A 16323-nucleotide genomic window follows, 5' to 3' on the forward strand; every position below is an offset into this window, starting at 1 on the left:
TGAAAGAAGACACCAGCATAATAATCTACCAGCAGACAAGGGCAACGCCACGGTGGTTATGAACACATCTGACTACCAAACCAAATTAACCAAACTACTCCAAGACTCCACATACAAACCCTAAATACAGATCCCACCACCTACCTGGAAAAAACCACCAGAACCAAGATAAAAGCCTCCCCCATTAGCGAAGAGATCCAGCAAAGAATCATTCCCAGAGAGAAATCATCCAGATGCCCCAAACTCTATGGTCTCCCCAAAATACACAAAGAAGGAACCCTACTCAGACCTATAGTCAGCTCCATAGGCTCACCTCTACACAACCTAGCCAAATTTCTCACCAAACAACTACATCCCTATGCAGAATCCATCACCTCACACGTAAAAAACTCATTCCAGTTTATAGAGATCATAAAGAAACAAAACTTACAGCCCAGCGACCTACTCGTGAGCTTCGATGTCATATCCCTCTTCACCCAAGTGCCTATCAAAGAAGCCTTGACAGCTATTCAAAACAAATATAACCCCCCCAAAACACATCTTAGATCTGACCAACCACTGCCTATCCAACACATACTTCATCTATAATGGACAAAAATACAAACAAACAGAAGGAGCACCCATGGGATCACCCCTCTCACCTGTCATTGCCAACCTCTACATGGAACACTTTGAAACCCAAGCTCTAGAAAAATCGGATCACAAACCCAAACTCTGGCTCAGATATGTAGACGACACCTTCATAATAAGGCCACATGGGAAAGAAAAAACTGGACAACTTCCTCACACACCTCAACAGCCTACACCCCAAAATACAGTTCACCATGGAAACAGAAGCTAACAACCAACTTCCCTTCCTGGATGTCTTAGTCTACAAGAAATCCAATGGCTCCCTAGGACACACCATCTACCAGAAGAAAACACACACAAACCGCTATCTGGCACGCTCTCTCACACCACCACCCAGCACAGATCAACTCTGTAGCCAAGACACTCATCTCCAGAACAAAACGCTTAGCTGACAAACAACACCTAAAACCCGAACTACACACTCTCACCAATGTACTAACATCCAATGGATTCCATAGAAATAAGATTACAAACCTAATCCAAAAAGAAACCCCCACTAAAATCCAAGACAAAGAACAAGAAAACGGCAAAGCCCTCCTCCCATACATAAAAGGCACCACAGACAGAATCAGTAAGATCCTCCATAAACACAACATCAAAACAGCATTCTGCACAAACAGAAAAATATCCACCATCCTTAGAAACCCCAAAGATAAAATTGAATTAGAAAATCAAGGAGTATACGAAATCCCATGCACCACTTGTCCCACCACATACATCGGACAAACCAACAGAAGAATAAGTGCACGCATTGAAGAACATAAGAACTCAGTCAAAAAAGAGGAACCAACATCTCCCTGGTCCAACACCTTAAAGCCACAGGACATGAAATTGACTTTAAAAATACCAGAACCATTGCCAAAAGTGAACATTTTAATAACAGAATAATCAGAGAAGCCATCGAGATAGAAAAACGCCCACACAGCATGAACAAGCGAGATGATACCTCCCGCCTACCAGCCATTTGGAAACCTGCCCTTATTGACAAACGACTCCCTAACCAAAAATCTTAAACCCCTCTGCAACTCAGACTAACCTGAGCACAACCAAACAGAACACTCCCCCAGCCAATCAGAGCACAGCCAAGCCCCTAACCATTCAGAACACACCTCCACCCAATCAGAACACAGCCAAGCTCCCATCCAATCAGTTCATACCCTCACTGGCAGTTAAAAGGAAGAAACAGCTAAAACCACACATTGCTGCTCAAAGCAAGAAGCTAAAAACACCAGCCTGAAGATGACGAATGGACTTCGTCGAAACGTTGCCAAGACACTTCCAATTTTACGCGGGAGAAAACCCGAACAACCAAAGACCTATATACAAATACCCGCGAATAACCTCAGAAAACAATATATATATATATATATATATATTGGAAATAAAAACAAAAACATGACTCTTGGGAATATTCATGTTAGTCAAATAGTAATGATCACCAAGAGAGTATCTATAAAAATAGAATTTTAATCAGGCAGCAGGTCACGGGGTTGCTTATGCGTCATAGGCACCACCAAGTGTTACCTAGGGATGAAACGGAGGCCCTGGAACATCTTAAGAGGGACGCCACCATTGTGATACTCCCCGCTGATAAGGGGAGGGCCACAGTGGTGATGGACAGGGCACTCTATGTGGCCAAAGCGCTGCAGTTACTAAATGACAAGACTGCTTACAGAATTATTAAGAAAGACCCCATGGTGGCCCTGAAAAATAAAATCAACAAGTTACTTGATAGTTTTAAACGATCAAAGAAACTTGATGAAGATACCTTAAGGAGAATACGACCCAATGATTCTGCGCTCCCGAGGTTTTATGGACTGCCAAAAATCCATAAGCAGGATATTCCACTTCGCCCTATCGTGTCGTTTAGAGGCACTCCCATCTCAGGGTTGGCGAAGTGGCTTAGTGACCGTATATCCTACCTGGTCGATGGCAGCCCCACTACAGTCAGATCCGCAGAGGAATTCCTGGGGAGGATCAGGACCCTTAGGGTGGAGGAGGATGAGGTGATGGTCTCTTTCGACGTCACCTCACTCTTCACCCCCATCCCCCAAGAACTGGCCCTGAGAGTCCTAAGGGATAGATTAGAAAAACTAGGAAAAACCGGACACCGGGATTCCCTGCAACCGGGGGACCTAACGCAACTCATTGAGCTATGTCTTACAACCTACTTCTCCTTTCAAGGGAATATATATGAACAGGTCAAAGGTACACCGATGGGCTCCCCAATATCCAGCGTGGTGGCAGAAGCGGTTCTACAACAATTAGAACACGAGGCTATGACCCGTCAACAGCCCAAGTTTTGGGCACGGTACGTTGACGACACTTTTGCGGTCGTCAAACGAGACCATTTAGCCGGCTTTATGGGAGTATTAAATTCAATATATCCGGACATTAAGTTTATGTTGGAGGAGGAGGTCCGGGGCTCGATAGCCTTCTTGGACGTACTGGTCCAACGTTCCCCAGATGGAACTCTAAACACCAAGGTCTATCGGAAGCCCACTCATACGGACCGCATCCTCCATTTCCATAGTAATCATCCGGCCTCCCATAAAGCCAGCTGTATTAAGACCTTGTTCAAACGGGTACAGTCGCACTGCAGCACCATGGAAGCTAAGGCAGAAGAAAGAAAACATCTATTCCGCATATGCCGAATGAATGGGTATCCCCCGAGGTTTATTAAGCGACACAGTATGGCACCCGGACTACATAATGGACAATCAAGAGAGGACCTCCAGACACGGGTCACACGCGTGTCACTACCGTACATCAGAAACGTGTCAGAGGCTACAGCCAGGCTTCTGGCACCCCACAACATACAGGTAGCCCACAAACCCACCCAAACCATACGAGCTAAGATGATGCGCCCCAAAGATCAGCTCCCCACCGCCGAGAGATCAGCCATAGTTTATAAAATCAACTGTGCGGATTGCCAGAGTAATTACATAGGCGAGACCTCGAAAAGACTTAAGACCCGCCTACATGAGCATAGGCTAGCCATTAGACGGGGTGAACAACACTCCCAGATTTGGGCTCATGCAGTAGAATACGGCCATCGTTTTGATTTTGAGAATGCCCAAATCTTGGCTAATGATATCACAAAAAGAGGCCGCTTATTAAAAGAGGCATGGTTCTCAGAAACTGAATCCATCAATAGGCGTGTGGATTTGTGTGCAGCACACCAGGCTCTGAAAATATGGAATGCTGGTAGCCGCATTAACCGGGAGAGGGGACTTAATTCAAAGACTTACTATCCAGAAGACATCGCTCGACCCCCCTCCTCATATAATCACATTAATGCAGCCCCCACTGATGGCCCCCCCTTCTTGGAACAACTACAGACCAGTCCTGGCAGACAACTGCGGACGGATTCGCCACGATCCGTAGAGAACGGAACAGCATGGAGATGGAATGGAAATGGATGGGGATTCGAGAAACTGGAAGAAAAACGGAATACAACCAGGTCCGGTAGAGATGAGGAGAACGACGATGAACCCCCCCATGAGGAGGCTACCAGACACAGCATGACAACTCGATCGCAAGCCAGCAGGAGAATGCACCCCCCTTCGACACCCCCAGCGCAAAGTTATGGGATGAAACAGCGACTACAATTAAAGGGGAAGAGCACCGTATGGAGTGGGAATGGAGAACCAAGGACGGACGGTAACGTTGCCCACCGGCAACGGATGGAACAACGAGCCACTGACAATAGGACAACGACAAAAAACATCTTGACGGTGCGCAAGACAGAGCGTGTGGGAACGAACAGCGGACCGTACAGGGGAACCCAGGGGAAGAAGGAGGGGAGGAGGAACAATATGGGCGGGGGTTATGAATCTAGGGCACAATTCCGGGAGACGGATAAACAAGACCAAAATAGCCGTGAGGCTTGTAAGGATACTGAAAGTGATAATTGCCCACCCCCACTCATAGAGGGAAGTCGTGTGTGGGATGGTGGTGGGGGGGAGGCTATGAGCAACGAAGGCAAAAAGATCTGGACTCCCAACTCTGAAACAACTTATGACAGAATGCAGACTAGTAATGTGGGATGTAGGCTGGAGACCCAACCCGATCAGCTGGGGCCTATGACACGCTCCAGGAGCCGGAAGCAGACACTAAACAGCTGTATATAAGACTCTCCCCCGGCACTTACCTTTTAACCCTGACGATGTCAATTGTGTTTGACGAAAGCTCGGTGGATTAAAATTCTATTTTTATAGATACTCTCTTGGTGATCATTACTATTTGACTAATATATATATATATATATATATATATATATATATATATATATATATATATATATATATATATAAATTTATATCAATTATTTTGTTCATCCCATAGTCAGCCAGATGTTTAGAATGAATTTGACATATTTGGTCCACCTAGCTCCGTGGTGGTGAACCTATAGCACATGTGCCACAGGTGGCACGCAGAGCCATCTCTGTGAGCACACGCACCGTCGCCCCAGTCCTAGGCCTTCAGCTGGGTTTTATAAAACGTTTTCACTTTAGGCCTCCACCACCATGTTAAAAAAAAAAAAAGTTAATCAATCAATTTTAACTTCTCGCGGGGAAAAAAAAGATCTCGCAAAGTTGGAATTGATTGATTGAATTTTTTAGTCCCACCCAGTCTGCCGTTACCACCGCAGCCATGCCCACCCAATTGGCCACGCCCACCCGGCACCTGATGATACATAAGTGGGTTTTGGGTTGCAGTTTGGTCATTCGGTCTCTAAAAGGTTCGCCATCACTGACCTAGCCAGTCCTTCCCAAAGAGCTGGGATAGGCAGATATTGTTTGATGGTATTAAAGGTATCATTGCAGGATGTAAGCTGTTCCAAGTAAAGCTGCCTTTTGCAATTGACTGACAGGGATTTTGTCAATGCTGATCGTGGTCAAGTGGTGATGCAGATGTTTTGGGATTATTATAATTATGATTATTGTTGTTATCTTTATGTGAACAACCAAGGCTTACATAGAGATCTCCTAAGACCTGTAAAATTGAATATAAATATGTTTAGAAATATCTTTTTCATCAACCAAGCACTCCCCTCCAAAAACAGAACTAATAGCCAAACTTACGTGGGTCTTCAGCCTTTGAAAAATGCCTCTTTAAAAAACCACAATTGTGATCAGGCTCTTTCTCCACTTCCTTGGATGACTCAGTATTAAGAAGGAAGAAATTCTGCTCCGTGGCATTATAGAGCGGCCACTCAGCCTCGGTGGCCACCAAACCCGAAGGATTCCTATGGAGGAAGAAAAGGATGCTGATTTTCCAAAGAGACTCGTATTGATCTGAGAAACTCCAGCCAAGGGAAACTCCCAAAGAGGACTTTGAGGGAGGGGTGGGGATGCCCTCAGTCCAACACGATCCGTGGTCAGCTTCTATTTATGAACAATTCAACTTTTCTACTTGTTGCAAAGTTGAAGAAGAACTTTGCTTCACTACTTTCTTCATAGTAATTATTGCACAGATCTACAACTGGTACAAAGTATGCAGTAATATAGCTACAAGAAGGACAATATGAGTAGTCCTCACATTATGACTGGTCACTTAACAAGTATTGGAAGTTACAATGGATTTCCCCAGCGGTACTTACCACTCATTTTTGGAGTTATGATGACCGCACACACGGACGTGCTGACACACACAAAAAAAAACCCCACACACTATGTGATCACATGATCATATTTTTGGTGCTTGACAACTGACTCACCTTTACCACCATTTGCAATTTCCCACGGTCATGGATGCTCAACCACAGCAGCCAAAGTTCAATATCAGTGGAGTTCAAAGTTCAGTAGCACTCGAGATTTCATCCATCCTCCGCACAAGAGATTGTGAAGAGGGGCAGGGCTGCTGATCCAAACCCAGGTCAGCTCCTCGTAGGCTCTTGAAATCTACCACTCCCAATCCATTCCTCCATTCCTCACACCCTGGGCACCCTCCATCTTGGGAGTTTCCCTTTACTACTTACTCCCTTGCAAGCCTTTTGTCAAGTCCCTATTAGAACGCTGCTGTTGAGTCCGTGGCGGGAAAACAGACACAAGAAGCAGCTGGAGTTCTCAGTTTCTTTTATTCAGCGTTCAGCTTACAGGAAGATGGCTTCAGCCTCGCCCAAACGCCTCGCAGCCTCTTATATAGGCAACTCCCGGGTAAATGGGTTACTTTTCCCGCGCCAGCACCCGCGCATGCGCACGGCGCTGGCGACAGCCTGTCTGGTCCCGGGCAGCTTTGCACCTGCCCGGGACTGCCTGCAAACGCCCGAGCCGTTTGCAAAGGCTCGGGACATAACAGCTGCCATTCCAAGGGGAGAGGGAGCACGAGTCATTGTGGATTGAGGATGTTCCTAAATTGTTCCTGCTTTCGCTTTGATGTATCTGCATGGAAAATAGGGAGTGGGGAAAGAGTCTTCAGGGCCATCTGTTTTGACTCCTGAAGCTAGTGAGGATTAGGCACCAGAGAACAGCCGGTTATCAGCTTTTCGGTTCAAAGTTCTCACGACATCTTCACACCAGCGGATTGGCTCCTGATGGACTGGGGTATTGGGGTGGAGCTGGGGAAATAGGACTTTTAGCTTAACACATTTGTGCGGGAACTTCGGATTCCATCTTACTTCCCTGCAATCACTTTCTCTCAGTAAAACAACTCTTTTGAAATGATGCCTGTTTCAAGAGTCATGCTTTCCCGAGGCTAAAGTTGAGGCAGGACCTTACACCTTTGCGCATTCTCCTAATCGTACAGTAATGCTCTGCTTCTTCTTCTTCTTCTTTCTTTCTTTATTCCACTTGCAGAAATAGTATACCTGGAATATGTGTGATAACATTGAACTATAAAAGAACGATTACCTAGAATTAACATAATTAAGAATCCTTAAAAATTTCAGGGCTTTTCCCAGTACAACTGGGACAGTTGACTTACAGATTAACAAGTTGACTTACAACCGTTTGTTTAACATCCGTTCAAGGTTACAACGGAGGCTGAAAAAAGTGATTTACAACTGGCCCATGCACTTACAACTACTGCAGCATCCCCATGGTCATGTGATCAGAATTTGGGTGCTTGGCAAGTGGCATATATTTACAATCACTGCAGAATCTAGGGGTCAAGTGATGACCATTTGCAATCTTCCCAGCTGATTTTCAACAAGCAAAATCAGTGGAGGAAGCTCAATTCACAGTTAACAAGAGCAGTGATTTGCTTAACAACTATGGTAAAAAGGATCATTAAATTGGGATGACTCACTTAACAACCACCTTGCTTAGCAATCAAAATTCTAGTTTCAATTGTGGTCACAAATAGACTACTATCTGTATTAACGTTACTTATAAACATTGGCAAAGGAATAGCATGCATTATTGTATGGCTGCGCTCAGTGCTTTTTTTTTTTTTTAAAAAAAGTGCCAGAACTCACACACATCATACAACCCGCCTTGCCTGCCCTACAAGGTTCCATCCAAAAAAGGTGCCGGAACTCCGTTCTGGGCCTTCTATGAGAAAAAAAGCCCTGGCTGCATTACTTTAGACACAAAGTACATTTGTTGAATGGCTTTCTTTGGATTTAAAATACAAATTTATAGAAATAAAGTGAACCACTTACCCAGTTCTGGCAAACTCTGCCCAGTATTGCATCATCTTACGGCTCAGTCTGGCCTCAGCCTCTGTGTATGTTTGATTGACAGGCAGCACTGATTCAAGGGTCCCAAAAATGTAAGGAATCTCAGCACCATGGAATGCCCCAATCCATTCAGAACAAACTGACCCTGAAGTGTGATGTGAGAATAAATAGGCATATATAGGACTCCCAGTTTTCCGAAAATTTCTTGCAACTTCAATCATTGGGCATACAAAGACCCAATCTGCAAAGAATTGGGACAGAGCAGAGCGGTATTTTGTTGGGCCTTGATTTCCTTCACTGTACCTCAGGGCAATTGTCTGAACAAAATCTTCAGTTGCATTTGCCACCAACAGTCTTATCCCGTCCAGAAGCTGCTCCTGATTGATGAGATTTTCGTTGATGTCAGAGAAAATATAGGAGACAAATGAGCCCCCTTCATCAGAGGTCTTACCTATGAGGATTGGTTTGACCTGAATTTGCCCCTCTTCCATGAGCTTTTCCGGATCACCAAGCAAAAGATCCTCATCTACAGTTGGTTTAAAGGGAAAATTCAGAAGGAATCCAAGTTTGTAGTACAGATATATTTCATACTCAATAAATTCAGAAATATGTTTTGTTTGCAGACAATGCCCAACACCGACATTATTACCCTTGGAACAACCTAGCAAATGAACGAATTCAAGCGATAACCGTTTGGCTTCCTCAGGAGACCTCCAAGCCCAGAAAGCATTGGCTGTTCCACTCTGGATCACCGCTTGGGCAAAAAGGTCCTGGCTTTTTGGTGCAAGAAGATGGAAATTCACAGAAGCTCCTCCGACACTCTGGCCAACAATGGTCACCCGAGAAGGGTCTCCCCTAAAGGCAGCTGCATTCTCTTTTATCCACCTCAGTGCCAACTGTTGGTCCCATAAGCCTAGGTTCCCTGGAGCAACTGGTGGCAAGTAAAGAAAGCCTAAGGCTCCCAAGCGATAATTAATGGTGACCACAATGACATTCTCAGTGGCAGCCAAGGATGCCCCATTGAACACATCCACAGAAGATGTGCCTCCTAAATATCCCCCTCCATGTATCCAGACCAAAATAGGCACTAATGAAGAAGGTTGTGGGTGCGGCACCCAGATGTTGAGGGAAAGGCAATCTTCTGACAGTGGTGTTTTAGGAGACCATATATTTGCTTCAGGCTCATCCGCGAAAATAAATTGAGGACAGGAATTGCCAAAGCTGGTGGCCTCCAATGTTTGATTCCATGGCTGATGTGGAAGAGGTTTCTGTAAGCGCAACTTTCCCAGGGGAGGCTCAGCGTAAGGAATGCCTAGATAGGCTGTCACAGATCCAGGGCCAGCCAGGAACTGCTTGCCCTTAATAGGGCCACTGCTGGTTATGACCACTGTGTCCCCATTAGAAGAAGAACTGGAGGCTAATGGAAAGAGGAGGAGGAGGCAGCACCAGAGAGAAGGGCATAGCAGAGAAGACATTGCAACTGTAGGACAAGTTGGTGGACCTGGAAAAAGTTACAACCAATATGAGATTATTCCTTACTGTATAAGCCCACCTAATGCCAATTCATCATTGATTTATTATGATGGCGGGATTCCTTTTTTTATTTTTGCTGAGGAGACCAATGGTGAGCAGGTAGTGACTCAGTCACCTTTGCCCTTCTCCATCATGTGTCTCCAAGGTTCCAAAAGAACCGTTTAGGACTCCTGGTTACCGATCCCCTTGCTCAGCGAATGGACAGTTTTGACACAGAATTGCTGCTAGATCCTCTCCAGGGTTACTAATACAGTTTTGGTATATATTGTTTGTTACGTATATGTTAAGATATTTAAATCTAGTAGCTAGAAGAGTGGAGTTGTACAGAACACATAGTTATAGTTGATTGGTTGGAAATAGCTGGCTCCTGAATGAGGCAATCTATGCTGTGATTGGTTGCTGGGGAGAGTTTCCTTGTTTCCCGCCTTTTTCTCCTATGTGCTCTATGATTTACCTCACAATATTCCTGTTTGCCTAACTATCTCATTTGCTGTAAATATATTTATTTATATAAAACTACAAGTTTGTGTCAGCATCTCTGACTTCATTTGGACACCTGCTGCACCATTCCCTGATAGTATATTCTATCTTTTTAACTTATTCCAAAATCCCTTTTTGGAACTTGGTGTACCAATCCCTATCTTGTGGATTATAGCTAAGATATAACTGAAATAAATAACAATGCAAAATGGTCCCGTCAACATTTTTACTGCTTCTGATCGTGCTTTAAATTATCCAAGTATACAGTTGAATCTCTCCGACATACACACAAACATCCTCTTTTTTTAGGATTTTCCATCTGGAACCATGGCTGATTGTAGACCATCATAATTTGGGGCAGTGCTCTTTACTTTTCAACATCTAAACAAATTTCCAGATTTATTTTTACACTAAGCCATAAAACTGGAATTGTTCTGTTGTAAACATTCCCAATCTCCAAAACCCTGTTAGCCTTTTAGAAGGCCCTCAAAATGTGGTTTTCCCAGCAATCTTAGGGAGCTCAGGGGGAGCATGTGTAATGGTTATATTGTGTTTAGATGGAAGTTTTTCTCCCACAAGTTTGCTTTCATTTATTTCTGAAGCTTTTAATACCTATGATGTTTAATTGCGTTGTACACAAGTTGATCAGTTCTCTTACCTATGAGGACTGATTTGACCTGAATTTACTTTTCCTTCATTAGCTGGATGGCTATATACCTTTGTTAAATAAAGTTTATGTTTATTTCTCATCTTTATAAGTCTACCTATCTCACAAAAAGTGACACTGGGTGGCATACAGCCATCAATAAAAATAAATGAAACAATTTCCACAATGGAGAAAGTAATTTTAAAAACTGAGCTTTCTACCATTGTAGTCCTTTCATACATGAATGCTAATCTTGATTTGTCTGAGTTTCCCTTTTCCTGCCACAGTTGTTCAACCAACTGAAAAGTTAATCAACTTTAGGATTTGTACTCTTGAATTTGGCTGCAGTACAGGTAGTCCTTGACTTCTGACAATTGAGCCCAAACTTTCTGTTGCTAAGCAAGACAGTTAAGCACATTTTTATCCATTTTATGATCTTTCTTGCCACAGTTGTTAAGTGCATCACTGTAGAGGTTAAGTTAGTAACATAGCTGTTAAGTGAATCTGGCTTCCTCATTGCCTTTCCTTGTCAGAAGGTCACAAAAGGTGATCACATGACTCTGAGACACGGCAACCGTCATATATACATGCCAGTTGTCAGGCATCCAAATTTTGATCATGTGATTCTGGAAATGCTGCAATCATAAGCTGCCCAGAGTCTCTGAGAGTCAATTGGGTGGCGATATAAAATTTCTTAAATAAATAAGTTTCCTTTTATTGCTGAAGAGATTGTTGTCTCTTTACATATGCCTAGCCTGCAATAGGATTAACAATTAACAGAAATTCTAGTCCTTTTCCTAAAAATCATCTTCCAATTCTCTGAAAAATACTGATTTTTAAAAATTCTTCAGACTTACCTGTTTATCAGTTTTAAAGGGACTGCTTGTAAATATTACCCTCGGCTTATTCCAAAGAAGGAAACAGTAGAAATGACCAGACTGTATCTTGCTCTCTCACAAATAATGATAATGGAAAGAGCAATGTGATATATGACAGGAGGGTGCATTGACCAATTGGATTCTGCCCATTAAGGAGGAGGAAGTTGCAAATATTGGCAAAGACTCCAAGATTAAAGTGCTGGATGTTATGTCTTGGGCTGGCAGGCACAGGCTGCAGCAATTGGCCTGGGCAGACCATGTGGATGCCCGGGACAAGAAAGGCTGCTTCCAGCTTTTGCAATGATTAGCCAGCAAGGTATTGTGATGGGGGGCTATAAAAGGGGGCTGCACCATTTTTAAAACCTGTTCTGTTGGTGTTGCAATAAAGGAGACTGTTGGAACTCGTTGCTTCGTCTCAATGCCTCTTTTCCTGAAACAGAACATTGGCGACGAGGATGGGATGCCTGCAAGGCAAACAGATTAAGAAGCCAAGCTGACTCACCACAGGGGGCTTGCAGCTCGGAGAAATGTGGCTCCTGGAGATTGACTTAGCCTGCCAGCACTGAGACGCTGGAGGTGAGCTCAGAAAAGGGGGCCCCTTCTCAATCCTTGCTGCAAGAGGCATGGGCTAAGTTCCTGGGCTGAAACGATGGAAAGATAGGCCAGCTTTCAGAATTTGACACAGCTCACCCAGAACGCTGGAGCTCGTATGTGGCCTGGGTGGAGAACTACCTCCAGGTGAATCAAATTCATGAAGATGACCTCAAAGCTGTCACGCTGCTATGTGTGTGTGGGCAAGAGACCTTCGAGATTGTGGAGAATCTGGTCGCCCCAGCCCCACTGGAATCAATCACCTACACAGAATTGAAGAGGATGCTTCGAGAGCATTTTGAACCCAAGTTCTCAGTGATTGCCTGGCGACACACGTTCGAGCAGAGGGACCAGAGGCCTGGTGAGTCTGCAGCAGAGTTTGTTGCGGCCTGTGAATTCAAAGACTTGGAGAAGGGACTGAGGGATTGGCTGGTCTGTGGCCTGTGAAGCCGGGAGTTGCAGCAGAGGCTCTTCGCGAAGGAAGGCCTCACGTTCCAAGATGTCCTGAGGAAAGTTTCAGCCGAAGAAGCAGCAGATGGAGCTGTGAAGGCCTTGCTCTATTGATCATCTTCTTAGATATCTTTAACAAGGTCTGCAGCAGAAGCAGCCTACGGGTGAAACTCAGGCCGTCAAACTTTATCCTCACAGATTTCCAAAATTCCAGAGTCAACGTGAGGGGGGAGGCCACACTCAAGGTGCAGCGTAGGAATTTTGAGGGGCTACTGGATGTAGTTGTGGTTGGGGGAGACCATACAAGTCTCATTGGACTCGACTGGTTTGAGGCCCTGGGAATTCAGGTGACTGGAATACACAGCGTGCAAACAACAGGCCTGGCTGGGGTCTGCAAGGAGTTTGCAGATGTATTTAGTCCAGAACTTGGCTCCTACAAAGGCCCTCCTATTTCTCTGAGGCTAGACCCAGCCGTAGCCCCCATTAGAATCAAGCCACACAGGGTGCTCTTTGCCTTAAAGGGTAAAATAGATGCAGAGCTGGATAAACTGATTCAACATGGTATCTTAGAGACTGTGGACAGTAGGCCAATGGTGAAGTCCGAATCTGTGTGGACTACAAGTGCACGCTTAACAAAGCGCTGCAGCAGCATTCATACCCAGTACCAGTGATCAGTCACATTCTAGCCTCCCTCAAGGGGGGCCAGATCTTTGCTAAGCTTGACCTGGCTCAGGCCTATCAACAATTGCCAGTTGATGAGAAAACGGCCGAGGCCCAAACTATAGTGACTCACAGGGGGGCATTCAAGGTACGAAGATTGCAATTTGGGGTAAACGTGGCCCCTGGCATCTTCCACAGTGTAATGGAGTGAACTCTCCAAAATATCCCTGGCGTTTGCTCGTACTTTGACGATGTCCTCATCGCTGGGGACTCAGCTGACAGTTTAGCCAAAAGGCTGAGAGCTGTTTTGCTACGTTTCCGCCAAGAGGGGCTGAAGCTTAAGCAAGACAAGTGCAAGATCGGGGTTACCTCCACGGAGTTTCTAGGATTCCGCATTGATGCTCAGGGCATCCACCCTGCTGAATCCAAGCTGCATGCAATTCAGCAGGCCCCAAGTCCCAAATCTAAGGGTGAACTTCAGGCCTTTCTGGGACTGCTAAATTTTTACCACTCATTCCTTCCTCACAAGGCTGCAGTGGCTGAGCCGTTACACCAGCTCTTAGACAAACAGGCCCCTTGGCAGTGGACACAAGCACACGAAAAGAGCTTCAAAGAGGTCAAGACCTTGCTCTCTTCAAATGCGGTCCTCGCGCACTTCAATGAGAACTTGCCAGTATGGATCGCCTGTGATGCGTCCCCTTATGGGGTTGGGGCTGTGTTAAGTCACTTGAAGGCTGATGGAACGCAAGTCCAAATAGCATACTACTCTAGAACCCTATCATCAGCTGAACGCAATTATGCACAAATAGATAGGGAAGCCTTAGCCATAGTGGCTGGCATAAAGAAGTTCCATGACTTAGTATATGCCCACCACTTCACGGTCTTTACAGACCATAAGCCACTGCTGGGGTTGTTCACAATGAACAAATAAACCCCACACAGGTCTATCTTCCTGTCTGCATATGACCATACACTGGTTCACAAGCCAGGTAAAGAAATGGGTCATGCAGATGGTCTCAGCAGGTTGCCATTACAGCAGATAGAGGCAGATCCAGCACCTGCCAATTGCATCCTGTCTATTCAGGACTTGCCTGAATCTCCCCTCAGTGCTAGGGATGTGGCTGCAGAAAAGCCACCGATCACACGCTAACACACGTGCTGACTTGGGCATTGTCTGGATGGCCTGACACATGTCCAGGCTCAGAATTCCAGAGCTTCTGGCAGAGGAAGCACGAGATTTCCACCTTCAAGGGGTGTGTCCTATGGGGTAGCCGAGTAGTAATCCCAACCTCATTGAGGACTAGAGTCCTGCAGTCTCTGCATGAGCGACATCCAGGAATGGATGAAGCCATCTTTGGTGGCCTGGGCTCGACAAAGATGTCAAGGCCCAGGTCCACGGGTGCACTGTTTGTCAACAGTCAAGGCCAGAGATGCTCCAGGCCCCAGTTCATAAGTGGGAGGAGATTCATACCCCATGGTCGAGGGTCCATATCGACTACGCTGGGCCCTTTCAGGGGCAATTCTTCTTAATTCTCGTGGACAGCCATTCCAATGGCTAGAGGTCATGCCTGTCTCCTCCACTACCACTGGTAGGACCATCCAGGTGCTGAGAGGGATCTTCGTGGCACATGGACTTCCAGATGTCCTTGTCTCCGACAACGGGCCCCAATTCACATCATTGGAGTTCAAGGCGTTCCTCCAGGCCAACATGATCCGGCATGCCACATCTGCACTGTTCCATCCAGCTTCCAACGGCCAGGCTGAACGAATGGTTCGCACAACCAAGGATGCCTTAAAGAGGATCACTCACGGGACCTGGCATCACAGGTTAGCGGACTTTCTTCTTTGCCACCACACCACACCATGCACAGCTACTGGAAAGAGCCCAGCTGAACTTCTCTGGGGTCGCCGCCTCATCACGAAACTGGACAGATTGCACCCAAACCGGGTGGCTTCACAGGTGTCACAGCCGTTGTCACCTAGGAGACTACAAGTGGGAGATCTGGTCTGGGCAAGGAACTATGGACCAGGACATCTTTGGATCACAGCAGTGGTATGCAAGGTCTCTGGGCTGCTGTCATACGACGTGGCCTTGGACGATGGTCGTGTGATCCAATGTCACATTGACCAACTGCGCTGGAGGCTTCCCAGCAACTCTTCCACTCCTAGCTCTGCTCTCAGGGGGGGGGGAGGAAGACCACAATTACGATTGTGGACCACGGTCTCTCCAACATCCCCAGGCTTCAGCTATTACTCCAAACAGGGAGTCCGCAGAAAGGGGGTTCGCCATGGAGGCAGCTCCGGCCTCTGGCACTCAGGCCACTCCAGCTGCTGATCTAGGGCTCGAGGGACAGTGCTCCCAAGAGGAATCCATTGGGGACATGGGGAATTCCACCCCACCACTGGACTTGGGGAATTCCACCCCCCCCCCCCAAGGAACCCTGGCTTGGATTTAGCAAATTCAGCCAGTCAGCAGCTGGGTCTTTGGGGCAACAAAGTCCTGGTCTGCCTAGCCTGGCAGGCGAGCTGGCAGGCCAGGCACACACACAGGACATGAGAAGATCAGGGCGGGCCAGAGGTCCTCCCAAATACTTACAAGACTATGTACGGTCCTTGTCAGTTCATGGGCAGGCCTGGCAGTCTGGGTTAAGTAATGCAGCTCAAGGGGAGTGGGGAGCATGGCGATAGCAAGACTGTAGTGTTGTGTATATATAGATGCAATGTAAGCAATATAATGGAGTGTTGGAGTATTTAAAATAATAAGTGTGCCTTATTATTTTAGCTAAGCGGGGAGGGGTGTTATGTCCTGGGCCGGCAGGCACAGGCTGCAG

General features: G+C 46.0%; 1 protein-coding gene across 1 annotated transcript; it reads right to left on the reverse strand.

Moving 5' to 3' along the window:
* Positions 1 to 5717: 5717 nt before the first annotated feature.
* LOC120307281 (cholinesterase-like) lies at positions 5718 to 11862 on the reverse strand (the record flags this gene model as incomplete). Its single annotated transcript, XM_039341853.1, has 3 exons — positions 11771 to 11862; positions 8237 to 8780; positions 5718 to 5881 (listed from the first exon to the last, which is right to left on the reverse strand). Coding segments are annotated over exons 2-3 (673 nt in total), but the record flags the coding sequence as incomplete, so codon positions are not given.
* Positions 11863 to 16323: the final 4461 nt, after the last annotated feature.

The sequence above is a fragment of the Crotalus tigris genome, unplaced genomic scaffold, assembly GCF_016545835.1.
Source record: "Crotalus tigris isolate CLP2741 ecotype Arizona unplaced genomic scaffold, ASM1654583v1 scf7180000017773.841730, whole genome shotgun sequence".
NCBI classification, from domain to species: Eukaryota; Metazoa; Chordata; class Lepidosauria; order Squamata; family Viperidae; genus Crotalus; species Crotalus tigris.